This window comes from Bombus affinis, chromosome 12, assembly GCF_024516045.1.
Source record: "Bombus affinis isolate iyBomAffi1 chromosome 12, iyBomAffi1.2, whole genome shotgun sequence".
Lineage (NCBI taxonomy): Eukaryota > Metazoa > Arthropoda > Insecta > Hymenoptera > Apidae > Bombus > Bombus affinis.
Genome location: NC_066355.1, coordinates 11,507,474 through 11,524,704, shown reverse-complemented (window position 1 = coordinate 11,524,704; position 17,231 = coordinate 11,507,474). Strand labels below are relative to the sequence as shown.

The window sequence follows — 17,231 nt, the reverse complement described above, 5'->3', positions numbered from 1 at the left end:
AACCGAATTGAATTACGATTTATACAGACTAAATATAATGATCGAAAATCGATCAAATTTTTATCAACGGTGTATCAAAGGTAATATGATATTTCAAATATCATTGATCGTCTGAGAGCACCCTAAAAGATCGAGATGAGACTTGCAGACGTTCTTGGAGATGATGTTGGTGATTTCTTAGTGTTTGCTTTTAAAAATAAATTTAACAGTTATAAATTAGACGGTTATTATGACGACGATACGATGATAACATCGTGCCATCCTTCTACGTTGTGGATCTATTGCCTAAGCTATCTTTCCGAGGCCTATCGCTTCAACCGATACATACTTTGAAATCTTTCCAAAATCAACGTTGAATATAGAAAGGAATATAAGGTATCTTGTTTCTCATAACAGTGATCTTAGTATAAATATAGTTTGAATTTCCTAATTAATCAAAAAGCCCCATTGTGAAAATTAACTCAAGGAATATGTCATATAATCGAAGTTTGGACCGACTTGCACACCGCTATGATTCATAGCGCACCATCGAACTCTCGGACTAGCCTGGAGGTCGAGTGGCAGTCTGTCGATGATAAGGACATTCCAGCAGCAATTTCGAATCCCTCCTTCCCATTGGCAGTTATTTAAAAGCCGTCCTTCAACCTCACCCACCGGCCAAGGATTCGTTGGCAGTTGGATGCCAAATCCGATCGACTTCGGTTCGAAATCATCCAATTTTTCACTCTTTCGCGTCGATTTAAAATCCCTGAAACCATCACCAAACCGTCCAGTGCTCTTCGCCATGAACCCTTCTCAATATATCTTCTTACTCTTCGTTGGAACTTTCTGTGTCTATGGATTGTGGAAAACCAGTTCTCTTTCCTGGCGATCCTCCACGGTACACGCGAAAGCGTCGATTCAGTTCGACCTCTCCATTCCATCGTCTTCTCCATCCGTTTTCCGTCGATTCTCTAACAAAACAAACAGAAAAACCATCGGCAAAAGTCATAAAAAGTATCGCGGAGTCGTATCGAAATACATGCTAGAGCTGTACCACCGCAGATCAGATGTGGACATAGTTCGAGCGTTAGAACCGATCCATGTGTCAGGTCCGACCAACGAAGGAGCCAGGATCCTGGTATTCTCGGTACCTCCGATCGACCCAGACGAAGCTCTGGAGGTAGCAGAGTTGCTTGGCGTTGTTGGATCCATTCTCAGAGTGCGTTTAGATCACACGGACGCTTTTGGAAGCTGCAAATCGAGGAGAGACGATAGTTGGAGGGCTTTCAATGTTACTTCTGCAGTGGTTGCAAGGAGTGGTAGTGCTGTCAGATTCCGAGTATACGGCAGAGTTGGTTATCATCCTTGCGGAGACGGCCCAATCTTGTTATTGAGCTACGCCAAAGTGAGGAAGAGGCGCTTAAGGCGTTCCATTCAAGAAGAAGAGACGGACGAAGACGACGGTCCCCGAAGAAGACGTAAGAATTCCTGCAGACGACGATCTCTTTACGTAGACTTTGCACTGATCGCGTACGACGAATGGGTCGTTGCTCCACCCGGGTACGAAGCCTATCAGTGCTCTGGGAAGTGTTTTTACCCGTTCGGCGATCATCTTAGCCCCACGAAGCATGCGATCGTGCAGACGTTGGTACACGGTGCTCTCCAGGCCATCGAGGGCGGCAGCAAACCTGTTGGCAGAGCTTGCTGCGTACCAACGAGACTAGCGCCTACCAGTCTGCTTTATCTGGATGCCAGTGGAACTTTAACTTATCAGTACGGCTACGAAGACATGGTTGTTGCCGAGTGTGGCTGTCGTTAAAGTGTTCAAAATATAGGTTTAAAATTAGGCAATTGAGTAAGGAGAAAATGAATTTTTATGAAAATTAAGATAGGTTCTTAAAGATCGAAAAAAAAAGACACGTTTTAATCCTTATACTTCAATCAATTTATTCCAACGATTTACTTTGCGTTTCTTTATGCAAGATCAGCTTCTATATCTTTTATCTCATATTCCGACAAATAAATGAAAATTTCTCCATTTAATTTAGAAAATGTATAAACTTTTTGATTTCCATTTCTCTTCAGTACATTCTATAAATCCTAGATCTGCCTTCTTCCACCTCTTCCTATATATATTATAAAATATAATATCTTTCAACATACGATATTCTCTGAACTAGCAATATCTGAATAAAAATATTCCTTGTATAAAACATGCATTACATTAAGTTTCATAAATTATAAATTCATTAAAAAATAAGTAACTCGATATACTTTTAACTGTCTACAATGTATTAGATTTCTTCGCTTGTTAATATCGATTTTGAAATAATATTTTGTGTACTACTCATAGATATTTTGAATAAAATTGATGAGAATCGTTATAGCTTCTACGCTTGGCGTATCATTGAAATATGCAAAGCACGTATGTAAAAGGCTATGAAATAATTCAATTATTAAGGGTCATTCAACCATAAAAAATTGAATCAAAATGGATCGCAAAACAAATAGCGTTGATAAAAGTGGAACGAGTTCGAGCAATTTTCATCGGAATAAAATTTCCTTTTCCCCGCAAATCGTAAATGTACCGAGTACATAAATTATATAAATTATAACAAAATAGAAAAAATGTAATTACAAAATACAAAATTACAACAAAAATATACCTATACAGTTCCTTTTCGTGCAGCACGCGCGATTCCCTTTCCTCGACGCAGTGCACGAGACACGATTGGAAGAAGAAGAAAGTAACATCTTCGATAAAAACTGTCTTCGTAAATTCTATAAAGTTCTATGTCAAACCCGAACAGTCTTTATCGATTAACTGAACACCATTGAGCACATCTCGTTATTCTTTCTGTTCAACAGATAAGACCTCCCAGGATTATGCAACCTCATCCTCCTGGTTTTTCTCAATTTGTGTCTACTTCCAGCTACTCTTTCAACCTTATATACCTGATACTTCATCACGTTCTCTGGTTGGCTAAGTCTCATGCACAGAGATACCGGTCCGGAAAAGTCTACGTCGGTGGCCAACTCCAATTTCGGTTCCATCGACATAGAGAACTCGGCCATGCTCTGCACAAAGTCGGAACGCACTTTCGTTCCTCCCTGGATCATAATTCCAGCCTTCAGATCCACCAGCGACTGAGCGCTTCTGGACCATAGGCTCAGTTGAATTTGTCCAGCTAAATCGAAGCTAACCGCACCTTGGACGTCGACTTCGGCTACGATTCCCGAGGCCAGTGGAATGTATTCGTTGTAGTTATGGAGAGCAGCTAAGGCCTGGAAGGCTGGAGTTCGTTCGGACGCTGACCCAGACCAGATGTGACTCATAAGTTCCCCTTGGCCAGAGAAGAAGACGAATGGCCTGATACCAACACCTAGGAAATCGAGCTCCATTCCTGCAGTAGCTGGTTCGACATCCTGAATGTCATTTTCCTGGCTGGGAGTCGAAACGAAGCTTCCTAGGCCTCCCGCGAACAGGCCAAGAGAGAACAGCGCCTCTTCGTGCTCTTCAACTTGGAGAACTACGTCGACTATTCCACGCTTCATCAAACCTGAGTGAATCTCTTGAATAGTTATCAACGATCCATTACTATCTATTGACCTTAGAAAGTTTCTCGTGAACGCTGTGCTAAGACCTTTCTGGGAATACACGTTGTAATTAACGATATCCTTTCCACATGTGCTCAAAACTTCGTTCAGATCTTTAGCAAATCGAAGATCCTTATCAGAGAGTTGTTCCAATCGTTGACTGAGATATTTCCGAACCTCGTAGTCACGATCTGTGTTTGCTAAATACTCCACCAAGTGTCTGATATCTTCCTTCGATGGATTCGTTTCAAGAATAATATCCAAGGCTATAGTCCTAGAGCTACTGTCTCTCTTTGGTCCACCTATTTCGTAAAAGACTCGTTTGGCTACCTTTTTTACTTCAGGAGTCAGCGAATCTCTGGGTAGCGCTGACAGGGCCTTCCAAGCAGCGACATTGAGTGCTTTATTCTCATTCGTTGCAAATTTTAATAATGTCGGGATCGCAGTCTTGGTTCTTAAATTTCTTAGAGCTCTGAGGAATTTCAACTTGCACTCTTCCCCCGTGCAAGTATCGATACCGATTTCCAAACTGACTCTTGCTTTCTCGATGCTAGCTGGACACTCTAAATGACGTGCCATCGCTGCTGCGGTTAAAGCTATCGTTTCTGACACTTTGTCGTTCGGATTGGTTTCTTCCGATCGTCTGAGAATATTTTTGGCGATATCTGCATTCGGCGTGGGAGACAGAGACAGAGCCCAAAGATATCTTTCAGTCTCGTTTCCTATTTCGTCTTGTCGAAGAATTTTCATGGCTGCTTGATGTCCTGCTATGGTCGAGGCGGCGCCAAAGATATCTAATAGTTGAGGTTTTATTTGACGATATCGTGGACTTTTTAGGAGCTTCTGCAGCTCATCTGGAGAGGCTGATCTGACTAGAGGTAGTAACTTCAGGAACGCCGAAGCAGATTTTCCAGTACCCAAAGCGTTGTCCTCCAGGGCGCTGCGATACTCTTCGACCGTTTGTTCGATCTGAAATCAAATATTACAAAAATACGATTAAATATTTATTTATAGTCGATTATTTTCCATAATTTTGATAGCACAAATCTGTTTGTACAATTTTTAATCTATTAGATATATTAATTTACTAGTAGGATAATGAAATGGATGACTTTATGAGAAGATGTTATGGAGTAACGTGTCTTTCATTTCCTGCCTTATTCATTTATCATTGGTTACTCATAAGCAAACAAAGAACAGGAAACACTCGACAAATAAACTTGTTGATTTAAACGTAGATAATTTTAAGTATCCCAGCTTACCGGCACGCTGTTGATTTTGGCGAGAAATCAATTTCCATAACAACATAAGATGTTTATGGGATGCCGAGGAAGATTAGCAAATTGCGTGTATTAAATTAGAATAGATTAATGGGAAAATGTACGTTCTAAAAGAAAACAAGGAAAAAGAATTTTATAAACTAACCGTCGGACATCCGTGGTCAGGGCACGAGAACGGTTCCAATTGTAGCTCGATACTCGTTTCTCTGTATCCAGGTTGCGCAGCAGCGAGAGCTTGATTCAAGGTATCAGCCTGCACGGTATTTGCGCTGAGCGTGCCAGGAAGCAGCTCGAGTGTCCTCTTCGATGTGACGACGGAGCCCACTTCCGGTCTGGCGGTAAGTGCCATTCGATGACCCTCCTCATCATGAATCAAGCTAGGCAAAAGCTGTTGCGTGAGCTCGTAGGTTGAATTGCGGGTACTCGTAAGCTTCACGCCGAACAATGGATTCGGATGCCGTTTCTTTGGTGGTAGAATATTTTGCTCGCAGGATATTTTTCGTTTTCCCATTGTTCTCGGTCCCAGAGAATAGTAGGTTACTTTGCAGAGACCGGAAGCATCTCGTTCCTCGACGTCGCTATCGAATACCGTATATTGGAATAAACTAGCTAAGCCACGTTTGAGGTTTGCCGAAGAGACGCTCTCTGCAGTATCCATGAAGATGGAATTTACATTGCCGTTTCTCCAAAATATTAGCAAAGGTTTCTGTGCAAGGGCATTTATTCTGGAGGAGTGTTCGACGAATCCTTCCAGTTCTGAAGCACTTCGAGATTTGATCCATAGTTGTGGTTGCAGGAGCTATGGAAAATACAAAAATTTGTTTTTATCCATGACGATTACTTTGAAAATGTGTAGCAGAAATGAAACGATAGTGAAATGATGATAACCGATCTAAGCAGAATTCCCTGCAAAACAAATCGATTCCCCAAATATTTTGTGCAGTAACCTTCGCGAGTCATTAGGAAGCGTATACAGACTAGTCAATGTTTTCCTGGTAAGCCCTAAATGGTAAGTATATGAAAAAGGTGAAAAAGGAAAAAGTTTTATAAAAGTAAGAGACACGAGGACAGCCCTGATATATGACGGCTACCTCGATCAAAGCCTTGGCAGTGATCAAGGGAATACTCGGAAGATAATATATAATTGCTTAAGAAAATAAATTAACGTTTCCGCTAAACGTAAGGCCGTTAACTTATTTGTCGAGACGACTGTATATATTATACATTCACGGTATCTGGTAAAACGTGCTGTACTTTAATCTTTTAAGAAAAGGTTATCATAGCTTAATATTGCTAGTACGATCTCCCCACTTATCGTTCGTTGCTCGATAAAAATGCTATTTGAAACTGAGATTTTCCTTTGCATATAGCAACTTTGAAATTATCAATCATAGTGTTTTATATGCAATAAATTCATAAATAAATTGTTTGATTTCATATATTTTCTCGTTAAATTCAATAGAACTGTAGCGATTATAGACTGAACACTGTGCTATTGATAAAATACAAATATGTATAAATAATAACATCAGATATTTTATATCTTGAATAAGAATTTTCATGCGTGCTATTAATGGCACGCGAATGGTACGCGAATAAAGAAAGAAATTTAATACAAACATATCTCCAAAGAAGGAACAGCAAAGATAAGAACTGGAATCTGTATACATCAAATTACAAATAATTCGTATTTTACCAAAACTTCACGAAGTACGTATTAGGTATATGGTAAGGAATTCACCGAGTCTCCTACCATTTACGACTTCTCGTTAAAGTGACAGCAATTCATTATTCAAGAGTAGAAAAAATCCACTTAACAGAAATTTATTTAATCGAATACTAGCCAAAATTTCGTTTCAATAAATGAAGTTGTATAAAACATTAACGATTCCCACCTCGATTTTCAGCAGAAAGCTACTCGGATCATTCGGTTTCTGCCAAACGGCGGTTACATCCAATTCGCCGGTTAATCGAAAGCCAACGTCCCCGCTGGATTTCGACGGAGCTGCCTCGCTAAACAGCAACGTCGTTGTCAGTTTGTATTTCAATCCGCTTGCCAGGTCCCAGCCTCTGGTAGCACCAGCCACGGCTGCAAAAATCACACACACTTTCCAATACATGATCGAGAAAGTAACGGAAGCAACGTGGATCTATCCTTCCACCCTGTTCTGCAAGAAAACCCGCCGAAGAATCGATCGATGATCGACGCGACAATTTCGGTACGTGATCTGGCAAAGTTACCCGTCGACTGACAAACATTGTTACTCCATGGACTCTGTAATGGCTCGTCTATAAGCCAATGAGAATGGGACACACTGAATAGCGGTTGTGTGTGTGTAAGTGCGACGTTGATCGTCGGCTGACGTTTGCGTGTGGTTAGATACGTGAGTGTAGAATGTTTGGCGCGATTACGAAGTTATGAAACATATATTTTTCATTTTTCCTTTTTGTTTACTGATACTGTGGAGTGATAGAGCTGCAGAAAACAAAAGGAAGAATCAGTGATTATTTTAATTCGAATTTTAGTAAGCGTATGAGCTGTTTTTATATGAAACTTTAGAATAGAATAACTTGTAGATAGCTACCTATTTTCGCTTAGTACGTAAATGTAATTATGCCGATCGATGCAATAATTGCATTTGAAAATTAATTTGCCAATCTACCTCCAAATCGTCAATTCGTAATTAGTCATTCTACCGTATTTTACTACGCTACTTTCTATGTCGTTAATTTGATGTAAGAAAATAATATTTTCAAAAACAGATAAGATCTATGATTCTAATTACATGTTTGTGGAAACACTTAATATGTATCAGCGTTGGCACTTAAGGATCTATAAATGCAGCGTATGGGTACACGAAGATAAATATGTTCACACGATTGTGCATACAAGGTGGCTCAAAAATATGACGAAAATAGGAAAAATAAATATTCTTCTTTAAAATATTATCGTTATAATATTTCTCGAAATAGATACAACACTGGTATAAACGTACAATAAACAAATTTAATACTCAACCTAATCCCTTGAAATTCACTTCCGTAATAATTAAATTAATCAATTTGCTTGTCACACGCTGACTTACCTCCACAAATATTGCTTTCATAGTCTCTTATTGCAAATGCAGAAATAAACGTTTTTCTCAAGAGATAGTTCTTCGCGTGATTTTATAAACATTTATGTAATAAAGTTAGGAAATAAAGTAATGAAATAAAAGGAGATATTTCATTGTGATATATTTTCTCAGAATTAAATAAACTTTTAATGGATTCATATTTTATATAGTATAAATCCCTATTTTTGAGTCGCCCAGTATACAAACGTACGCATATCTACGCACACAAAATCGTCACAGTCTGGATCGCTCTTCTAAAAGCGACGAAGCCCTCAGTGTGCTCTATACGAGATGCATGCATATATAGGCACGGGCTTTACTTGTGTACACGAATGTATAATCGCACATCACCAATATACTCCAACGATAAACACCGTTAATTCACCAAGTCCCTGCTACACGACAAGGAAACGGAAATAGTAACTCCTTTCTCGTAATTAATGAAAGGATGAATTACGACTATTTTTTGGATCGAGCTATTTTTTGTAATCGAAGATGAAAAGGAAGTTAAACAAAAATAAACGAAGTACATTAATAAAAATTAAAAATGAACAAAATTGAATTTCGAATATGATGCTTGATTTCGTTTGAATCTTCTGTTTCGAGTAAAATTACCAACGCTAAAAGGAATAAAATCCAATCGTGAATTCCTAACCACTATTAGGTTATCTCAGATCAGTTATCCCGCCAAACAGGCTCAAATTTATTTTTGGTTTATAGATCCGCATATGTACAACGTTTTCAATTATTTTATATTTTACTAACGAATTTAGCTGAATTGCTGAAAGTGAATTATACAGAGAAAAATCACATTTATTATTTATTTTCCTTTAGTTTTGTTTATATTAAAGTATGTCAAATATAAAACGAAAAGATGTTAATTTACCTGGGGCCATTTGACAGTAGGAACCTGAAATACAAAAAACTTCTATCAGAGACGATCTTCGTAGCACTTTAAAGTAATTGAAGAATTATTTTTTGTTCTTAAGTCCTAAAATTCTGTCGCCAATCACTATAATTGTCCTATGCCCCAAGTTAAAAAATAATTTTGTAGCCTTGATTAACCAAACCAGTACAAAGTGAAATACCAAAAAAGTACTGAATGTATAGATACATTGAACAAAGAAACAAACACTGCGTAGATAATTTCATGTGATTCGTCGGATTTCATTTAAACACAAGACGAAACTTTATTCTTTGTTCGATGCAACGGTTAAACATTATAACAGTTAACACGTATTAAACGTTTTTGCACTTCTAATTTACTTAATTTAACTGTTTTTAATCTAATTACTCATCGATAGAACCAATCGAGAAAAAGTGATTAAATAAAAATCTATATCATAAACATATCCTATATATAATACAATGTGGTTCACAAGTTATCGAATTTTTTCGAAACTTACACAAGGATAGTTATAACATCAAAGATGTAAAGAAAATTGGACGTTTTTATTGTGCTTATAAATACAGTTGGTTAAACAGTCACTTGAATAATTTTAATCAACGTCAAGCACTTCTATGAATAGTTGCCTCGATAGATGATCGAAACATTGAAAAATGATAAATAATATAGCAAAGGGATTTAAAAATTAACGAGGATGGATGACGTCGCGCGGGAAAGTACATAAGATCGAAACGTGAAAGCAGGCGGGCCAACTTGTAAGTTGGTAACTCACCGAAAAGCGTCAGAAGATAAACGAGGGAGACTGTAAGCGTCGTGACCGGCGTTTCCGAGCAGGCCATCCTTCGTTTCTCACAGACGACCTTCCTCGTGCCTACTGCCCCGAGCTCGTGTTCTGTGCAGCTTCGTACGACTCTTCTCCTTCTACCAGTAAATACGAGCAGATACAAGTAAAAGTAATTAGACAAGGCAGGCTTGCGTTATCGAACCCCACGACCATCTCTTCTAACATTCCTCACCACACCACGCGGAACTATTCTCCTTCCATTGCTCGCGATATCACGAGGATAATGTATCAACCCCCTCCATTGGACCTGCTTTTGCGGTGGAAGAGGAATAAATGGGGATATTTGGTGATCTGATTTCAGGCGCGGTGCATTCGAAAACGAGATGTCTTGTTCTTAGGTCTTGTCTTATTTGTATGTAGGAATTGACTATTATGCGTTCCATGAAGTAAGAGGTATTAGGATAACTTTAAAGAGTAATTGTTGCTAGGCAGTGGATAACAACGATAATTTATATGAAACGTAGTACACGTCATGTATCTTGGATAAATTCTTCGTAATACATGGTATTTCACAGTGAATTTTACAAATAGAAAATGTAGAAAATGATCTTTAAAAGAAATATTACTCTATCTGAAAATATAATTTCATGAAATGACAAAGGAAACAACCATAATAATAAATTAAAATAAAAAGTACTGGTTTGCTTTGGCCTATACAAAATATTTTATTCATTTAATTAAGAACAAATATCCATATTAGGAAGAAAGGACAGTATTAATAAAATATAGATCTAAATAAATGAAGTAAGATATTTGAAAAAGAAATTTACAAAATGAAATTTCATTTATTATATATTATATTCAGTTTCAGGTAGAGCAATTTTTAAATTATGTTTAAATTCAGAAGCGAAAATCGATTTTGATTATTATAACAATTCAATAATAACATATAAATTCATATGTTTACATGACAAAATAAGCTTTATTCTTTGTTTTATTCTCCCAAAGCTGTTATACTCTCACAATAAAATTCGCCAAATCGACATGAATAAAAAAAGATAACATATTCTGTTACATGTCGATAATTACTTATCGACAAAATGACCTTGGTGGATGAAAAGTTTTGTTTAGCAACTAAAAACTGTGCTAGTGATACATTCTTAAATCTAATGCGACATTACCTCCTTCAATCCAACTGTCGGTAAAGAAATTTTATATTGCGTGATGATTAACAGGATAGATGTCTTTCCATAGATGACAAAGTCAACGACTTTTGTGCTATCCTTTGTAATCTGTGATCATAAATCATACACATGATTCTGACAAAAAATAAATTTTATTAATATAAATATTATTATACAATATGCACAAATTTTCTAACTTCCCCTGGTTGTCCCTTTATAAACAAATATGTTGTTCAATGAAATCCTATTTAATCTAATAAGAATATATAGTACATTAACATCACATATTAATATTTTATAAAGTACATATTAAAGTTAAAAACGAAGACGTTAAATGCTTAAAAATGTAGTTTCAATAAAAACAATCTATATAAATACTTGAGGATTTTCGTGGATAAAAAGTGTAACAAGTGAAAGTTTCATTAAACTGATTAAAAATTATAAAAATTTTATATTTGTACATCAGTCATACAAACTATGATATTTTGCTTCTAGATCTCCTAATACGTTCTGGAGCTGAAATTAAATTGTGTACATATACATATAAATAAAATATCTAAGTATAATCTCTGATTAAAAAAATTAGAATAAAATAATTACTTTTCTTTCGCATTTTCAAAGATATAGAATCTTCTATTGGAATGTATTTGTTGGGATGTGTTTTACACCTTTGAACACGAGACGTCATAGATAGGGTTGATCTGTTTCTTTCTGCACTATGTTCTTTTCCTGAAATGAAGCATATTTATTCAAATATTGCATTTAGAGCAAATAAAATACTAATTTACTGGGAATTACCAGTACCAGAAAATTTGACGTTTTTAATAGATCTTCCCTTGTTGTTATTAGTTTCATCTATATTCATTTTTTCACTATTATCAATGTTAATTTTAAAAGAACTTGTTCTTCTTTTCTTCTCTAAAGGTGATTCATTTTCTTTATGTCCTAGTTCTTCTATATCCATAGACATTTTGCTAAAAGATCTTTTCTTAGGTATAGGTGTATCCATTGAAATAATAGTTCTATTTCTTAAAATTCTTATATTTTCATCACTGTCGTTGATTTCTTTTTTGTCATTTATAGGAATATGTTTCTGTTTTAGTGTATTTACAGTTTCAACATCTTTATTTTCTTTGATTGGTATGAAAATATTTCTATTGAATGGTAGAGTTTGATTTGGTATCGCATTTTTATCTACAAAATTTTGTTCCCTTGTGCTTCTTTCCTGTGGTGTACCGAGACTATTATTCAATTCTTGGAATGCTATTGCCATTTGTGTTCGTGGAGACGCTATTTTATTATCTTTTGAATTTTCTTTGATATCATCTTTATGTTCATCAGATCTAACATCATCAAAAAAAAGTTTTCTTTCTGCTCTAAAAGCTGTTACTTCATTAGAGCTATCAAGATCAAAATTATCTATTCTTGACAATGCTGCAGCTAAACTTAATTTTACCTCTGTTTCTTCGTCAATTGGTACTTCATTTAAAACTATATGATCATCAAAATTAACTTTATTTGTTAATTTCATGAGACATCCCATTTTGGGTGAATTCTTTGGCTGTTTTAATATGCTCTTTCCTGGTGTTTGATTAGAATTAATATAAGATATTGAATCGTCTAACTGAACTTCTGGTGTTTTATATATTTCACTCAGATCTATTGTTTTTGAGCAAGGCTTTTGTTTCGACAATGTTTCAGATAACTGTACTTTTTTCAGTAAACTTAATCTTTTAGCATGCTTTACAAGTGAAAGTTTTTTTTTGTTAGAATTATCAAATATAGTCTTTATTTTGTGTTTTATCCCAGAACTTATATTCTTTTCATATTTATCACCTAAAGTTTGGTATAAATTAGATTCAAGTTTACTTTTATTATCACTGTTTCTAATTTTCTGTATCATCTTCTGTTTTCTTTTTATTAAGATAGCTTTAATAGAATTTAATGTTTTTTTAGTAACTGATCTGTTAACAAGCACGTCTTCTTTCTTATCCTGTGAACAAAGATCCCTCAATTTTTCAAATTGTAAATCACAGTTTTTTATATCCACGTACATCATATCCCAAAATCCTTGCAAATCTTTACACGTAATTAACATTTCTCCTTTCCCTGTTTCGCAATTAGTAATCAATTTACGAAATCTATCAAACTTTCTATTTATTAACAAATATGTTTGTTCAATAACTTGATTAATTTCCCATTGTTCATTTTCTGTAATTTCAGCTTCTACCATAATTTTCATCCACTTTTCACATAATTCGGTTAATCTATCCGTTTCTTTATTCAAAAGAAAATGAAAATATTGTGCGGTACGTTCTTCTTCTTCAATTGAAATATTTAAATTTTTCATGATAGTGTCTTTGGTAGGAATATCATCATCGCTTGGCGAATGACGAAAACTAAAACCCCGTTTTAGCTGCTGTTCTTTTCTAGCATTGGATTTTCCACGACTAGAAACTACATAAGGAGAAAATATAACCGGTATACATGGAAAATTTGACTGTTCTGGCGTAGATACATTATTATTTGAAGAAATACTTGCTTCTTTAACACTAGTATTACGTATTTTGCTCGCCATTATTTTACTAGCCATTATTTTACTTTCATTACTATTATTTTTAAAAAATTGAGATATTTATAGATGAAGTACGTTTGACTAAGAAGTACATATAAATATTAAAATACATTCATGTAATTTCTACATTCGCTGCTTATAAGGCACATAACACAATCATCACAGTCGAACGAAACCAGTAAACTATAATAATATGGAACTATCACAGATTCATGTATAGTTTGTAACTAAAGCATTGCCCGAGGCACTAAGGCACGGTCCTATAAACATAACGATAATACACAACCACAATAAGTCTGGAACATTGGAAACTGCAATGGAGGGGCTAAGATTCTCGATAGTTTGATATTCTGTAGTGTGTTTTACAAATTAGCTGCTAGATAGCGCTGAGATAAATTTATTAAACTTCTGCATTGAACACCATTTTCATTATCCTTACCACCGAAGATAAAGGGTATAAATTAAATTACTTTAAATAAATGATAATAAATTTACATAATAGAGTAGAGTTCGGTTACAGATACGTTCGTGTGTCGTAAATTACAAACATATGGCGTACTACATCACGAAGTCTAACAAGTCGATTGCAGCGCCTTGGGAAAATATTTTCTGACCCTTGTAAGTATCTCACTCCTTCCATTGGAGTTTTTAGACTTGTGTATACGACTATGGACAAGTATAGAGTATCTTATTTTTACTCAATGATAATCAAGATGTTTAAGAACCATTGGTGACTAAAGCCAATGACAGAACGATCGGTATTTCAGAACATGTGAAACGGTTGGTAAATGGCAAACCCCATTCTATCTCTAGTTAGCGCCACTCTAGAGAATGTCGAGCTATCACGGTTATGATTGAGCTACAGTAAGCAAAGAAACGTGTTCGATAGATAACTATTTAATCCACCAAGTTGTGTAAGCCTCCACCAGGATGCACTAACAAGGTCTTAAAAATTGCGAATTTAATCTTCAACATAACTTTAATGAAAGTTACACTAAATAGATCTTGAAAGTCCTCTTATCATTTGTAGCAGCTATACCACCTACACACAAGTGCTGTTGAATACGGGATGATGTTTTATTTATCTGTGACTTTATTTATGATTACGATTGTCGTACGTGTTATCACATCCCTTCGTCGCATAGAAAATTATTTGAAATGTATCAAAAGACGTATCAATCGGTGTAAGCACCCATTATTTACAAATAAATCAGCGCATTTCGCAAAGTTACAGCTTTTAACAGAACAAAGAATTTACATTTACCAAAAGATGTTTAATTGTGATGAATGTAAGTTTATACATATATTATATACATATATTATGAAGATATTTAATTTTAGAATTTTATTATTGAGCCGTTCCCGACTGTACTGCAATGTCGGGCCGACTCGTGACAGAGGAAGAGCAAGCCCTTCATCTCCGTCTAGTTTCAAAAATCAGGTTAATATTCTGACTCCCCAATGGGGAGTGTATCAGATATTAAGCTGATAAGAACAGATACTACACTTTGATCTTAGCCATAAGGCCGAGAAGCGATAAATAAATTAATTTCAGCAGCTTTTATAAATCAGACAGTGAATAATTTCGCTTGTGAGAAGGAAACTAGCAAGTATACTACCTCTAGCGGTTTGTACGGAAACTATCTTTACCCCTCCACAAGTGACAGAACGTGGTTACAGTTTGTCAGGGGCTAAGGTGGATTGTCACTGACAACTTTAGATACCTGAGCATTCGTACATATGTCGTGGGTATTAAACTCGTATCACTTTTTTCGCCTAATCCAACTAATCCGGTACCCACACACACACACACTTCTACGTTATAAGAATGTTTCTATATACACTATATAAAGTGTTTCTGTATACACTATACGTTCGATATACACAGAATATTGTACCTGTATTACCTATGATATAACTAAATTATCGAAATTCGCATGAAATATTTTTAGCTATTTTTATAAATACATACAGGGCAATACATTTTTAAATTAAACTTAAAGGATTGCTCGTATAAGACAAGGGATTGTGCATTACGGGATTAAATCAAACAAGATACCGAATAAGCGGAAGAATAGGACTCCGTTAAGACAACACGTGCGAAAAAACGAGCTGTAAAGAAAGCGAAGCAAGTTGAACGTAAAAGGAATACGCGAAACACGTGCAGCAACAAAAGCTGTGGCCGCATAAACTCTGGCAGAAATGGGAACCGGTCGGTTTGCAGGCCGCAACGAACGATCCGGCCGGCAGCAGTCGCGCTAAATAATCATAACTCAGAGAGACATTTGTAACGCCAGCTTCTCGCCCGTATTTATCGCTGTTGTTGGACGGTTTGTTGCAGCAATAACGGTAATGGGCCAGCTCGACCGGCCGCCCAACCCCTCGAAACCGCCCCGACGACCCTCGAATCCGCCGCCAACGCCGGCTACCCCTCGCCGAGAGCGATTTATCCTCGGGTAATTAGCGCAGGTAATAATTAATGCCGCCGCGCATTGTGCTAATTATCACCGGAGAACCTTTTAAGAAATGAAAGAACATTCGAAATAAAACAAAGAGGCTGCGACAGGGGATGGGCAAGAGGCTGCAGGTGGAGGGTGCAAGGTAGTCGGAAGAAGGTTGGGGACGAGACCGAAGGGAGGAGAGTTAGAGAGATAAATAGGATAGTAGAAAGATATTTACAATCCCGGGAACGAGTCTTTGTGATAATAAGTGGTAATGAGAAGGAGAAAACTGTTGGAATGCAACGATCCTCGGGTTGCAGGTGGTTGTAATAGAGATTTTAGACGCAAGGAGCAATTTTATTTTCCAGTTGATGCTCGGTTTTGGATTTACGGAGATCGAGCGGTGCAGTATCGACTTTTATTTAAATAAATTTTGCGAATTTCAACGCGCTAAGTATCTTTTATAAGACGGTTGTTATTTAAACGTGGAAAACGGAGTAAAAATGAATCCTACATTTTGCTACGTATATTTCACATGTCGCGTGTATTCTTCGGCTTTTCAGCGACATTTCTAGCCCACGTATTCGTACAAAAAACGAGTTATCTTACTCTTAAGATCACCTCGTCTCTCAGTTCGCTGTAAACCTTCTACTGTCACCTAGAAACATGTAGACACGCGAGTGCATGTACGCATTCAAACTGGAATCAAAGACCGAAGAAGTCTCGCTCATCCCGATCCTCGACACAGCGAAAGTATCACCCTTAAAGTATCAGCCCCTGGCTCGCATCTGCTGGACAGCGACTCCAATCTACACCCTGCAGGTCGAACAAATCAAAAGAAAACACATCTTGATAGCGATAAAGCGGGACGAAAGAGAGTCGGAAGGTGGACGGGGGTAGAGAACGCAGAAACGTAACGAGTGGTCGGGAGAGGTCGGGTCTACGGGATGTTTGCGCGCCTATATGTATATTCCAGGGCCGAGTAAGGGACCACTGACATACGTATACGGCCAGGTAGCGTATGAAACGCGAAGTGTGTAAGTACGTGTGGCTCCATACAAACGACAGGCAACGGAGCCAAGCAGCTATCCATCAGGGTGCTTTTGTCGCCCTAATGAGAGCTTGAATTATTCAGCTTAGAGGACGCCCCTCTCTGCGAGGACCCCTTCTCACCTTCTCCACCTCCTTCTCTTCCTTCTCTTTGCTTCTTCTCGGGGACTCTGCTTGCACACGCTGGAAAACTGGAGGAATTGAGAATTCCTTCGTTCGTTTCGATTAACGTGCGTCCTTAAGGCCGATTTCCTACAATTTTATACGGAGTCGAAAGTTAGAACGATCTTTGTAGGTTTAGCGAACAGACAGACA

General features: G+C 36.9%; 3 protein-coding genes and 1 non-coding gene across 5 annotated transcripts; 1 reads left to right on the top strand and 3 right to left on the bottom strand.

The window, feature by feature from the left end:
* Positions 1-571: 571 nt before the first annotated feature.
* Positions 572-2,495, top strand: LOC126922838 (uncharacterized). Its single transcript, XM_050735782.1, has one exon. The coding sequence runs from the start codon at positions 572-574 to the stop codon at positions 1,799-1,801; it is 1,230 nt and encodes a 409-aa protein (XP_050591739.1). The 3' UTR covers positions 1,802-2,495.
* On the bottom strand, positions 1,904-9,967 carry LOC126922810 (microsomal triacylglycerol transfer protein). Of its 2 annotated transcripts, XM_050735732.1 has the most exons (5): positions 9,655-9,967; positions 8,862-8,885; positions 6,755-6,948; positions 5,005-5,658; positions 1,904-4,548 (listed from the first exon to the last, which is right to left on the bottom strand). In XM_050735732.1, the coding sequence occupies exons 1-5, from the start codon at positions 9,719-9,721 to the stop codon at positions 2,803-2,805; spliced, it is 2,685 nt and encodes an 894-aa protein (XP_050591689.1). In that variant the 5' UTR covers positions 9,722-9,967; the 3' UTR covers positions 1,904-2,802. The 2 variants fall into 2 exon arrangements, with proteins under 2 accessions (XP_050591689.1, XP_050591690.1); XM_050735733.1 differs by lacking the exon at positions 8,862-8,885.
* A 1,016-nt stretch (positions 9,968-10,983) lies between these two features.
* Positions 10,984-13,715, bottom strand: LOC126922816 (uncharacterized). The gene is made up of 3 exons (XM_050735741.1): positions 11,655-13,715; positions 11,451-11,579; positions 10,984-11,366 (listed from the first exon to the last, which is right to left on the bottom strand). Exons 1-3 carry the CDS (start codon positions 13,441-13,443, stop codon positions 11,326-11,328), a joined length of 1,959 nt encoding a protein of 652 aa, XP_050591698.1. The 5' UTR covers positions 13,444-13,715; the 3' UTR covers positions 10,984-11,325.
* Positions 13,716-14,771: 1,056 nt separating this feature from the next.
* LOC126922877 (U2 spliceosomal RNA) lies at positions 14,772-14,963 on the bottom strand. The gene has a single exon (XR_007712978.1). It is a non-coding gene; the product is annotated as a U2 spliceosomal RNA (small nuclear RNA).
* Between the last annotated feature and the right edge of the window lie 2,268 nt (positions 14,964-17,231).

Excerpts from the sequence above, each read along its gene's own strand:
- LOC126922838 (XM_050735782.1), top strand. The coding sequence starts at position 572 with ATGATAAGGACATTCCAGCAGCAATTTCGAATCCCTCCTTCCCATTGG.
- LOC126922816 (XM_050735741.1), bottom strand. The coding sequence starts at position 13,443 with ATGGCTAGTAAAATAATGGCGAGCAAAATACGTAATACTAGTGTTAAA. Across the intron at positions 11,580-11,654 it reads TAAAAACGTCAAATTTTCTG|GAAAAGAACATAGTGCAGAA; the intron begins GTACTGGTAATT and ends GCTTCATTTCAG. Across the intron at positions 11,367-11,450 it reads TTTGAAAATGCGAAAGAAAA|CTCCAGAACGTATTAGGAGA; the intron begins GTAATTATTTTA and ends ATTTAATTTCAG.
- LOC126922810 (XM_050735732.1), bottom strand. The coding sequence starts at position 9,721 with ATGGCCTGCTCGGAAACGCCGGTCACGACGCTTACAGTCTCCCTCGTT. Across the intron at positions 8,886-9,654 it reads TTATCTTCTGACGCTTTTCG|GTTCCTACTGTCAAATGGCC; the intron begins GTGAGTTACCAA and ends TTTGTATTTCAG. Across the intron at positions 4,549-5,004 it reads CTGACCACGGATGTCCGACG|ATCGAACAAACGGTCGAAGA; the intron begins GTTAGTTTATAA and ends ATTTGATTTCAG.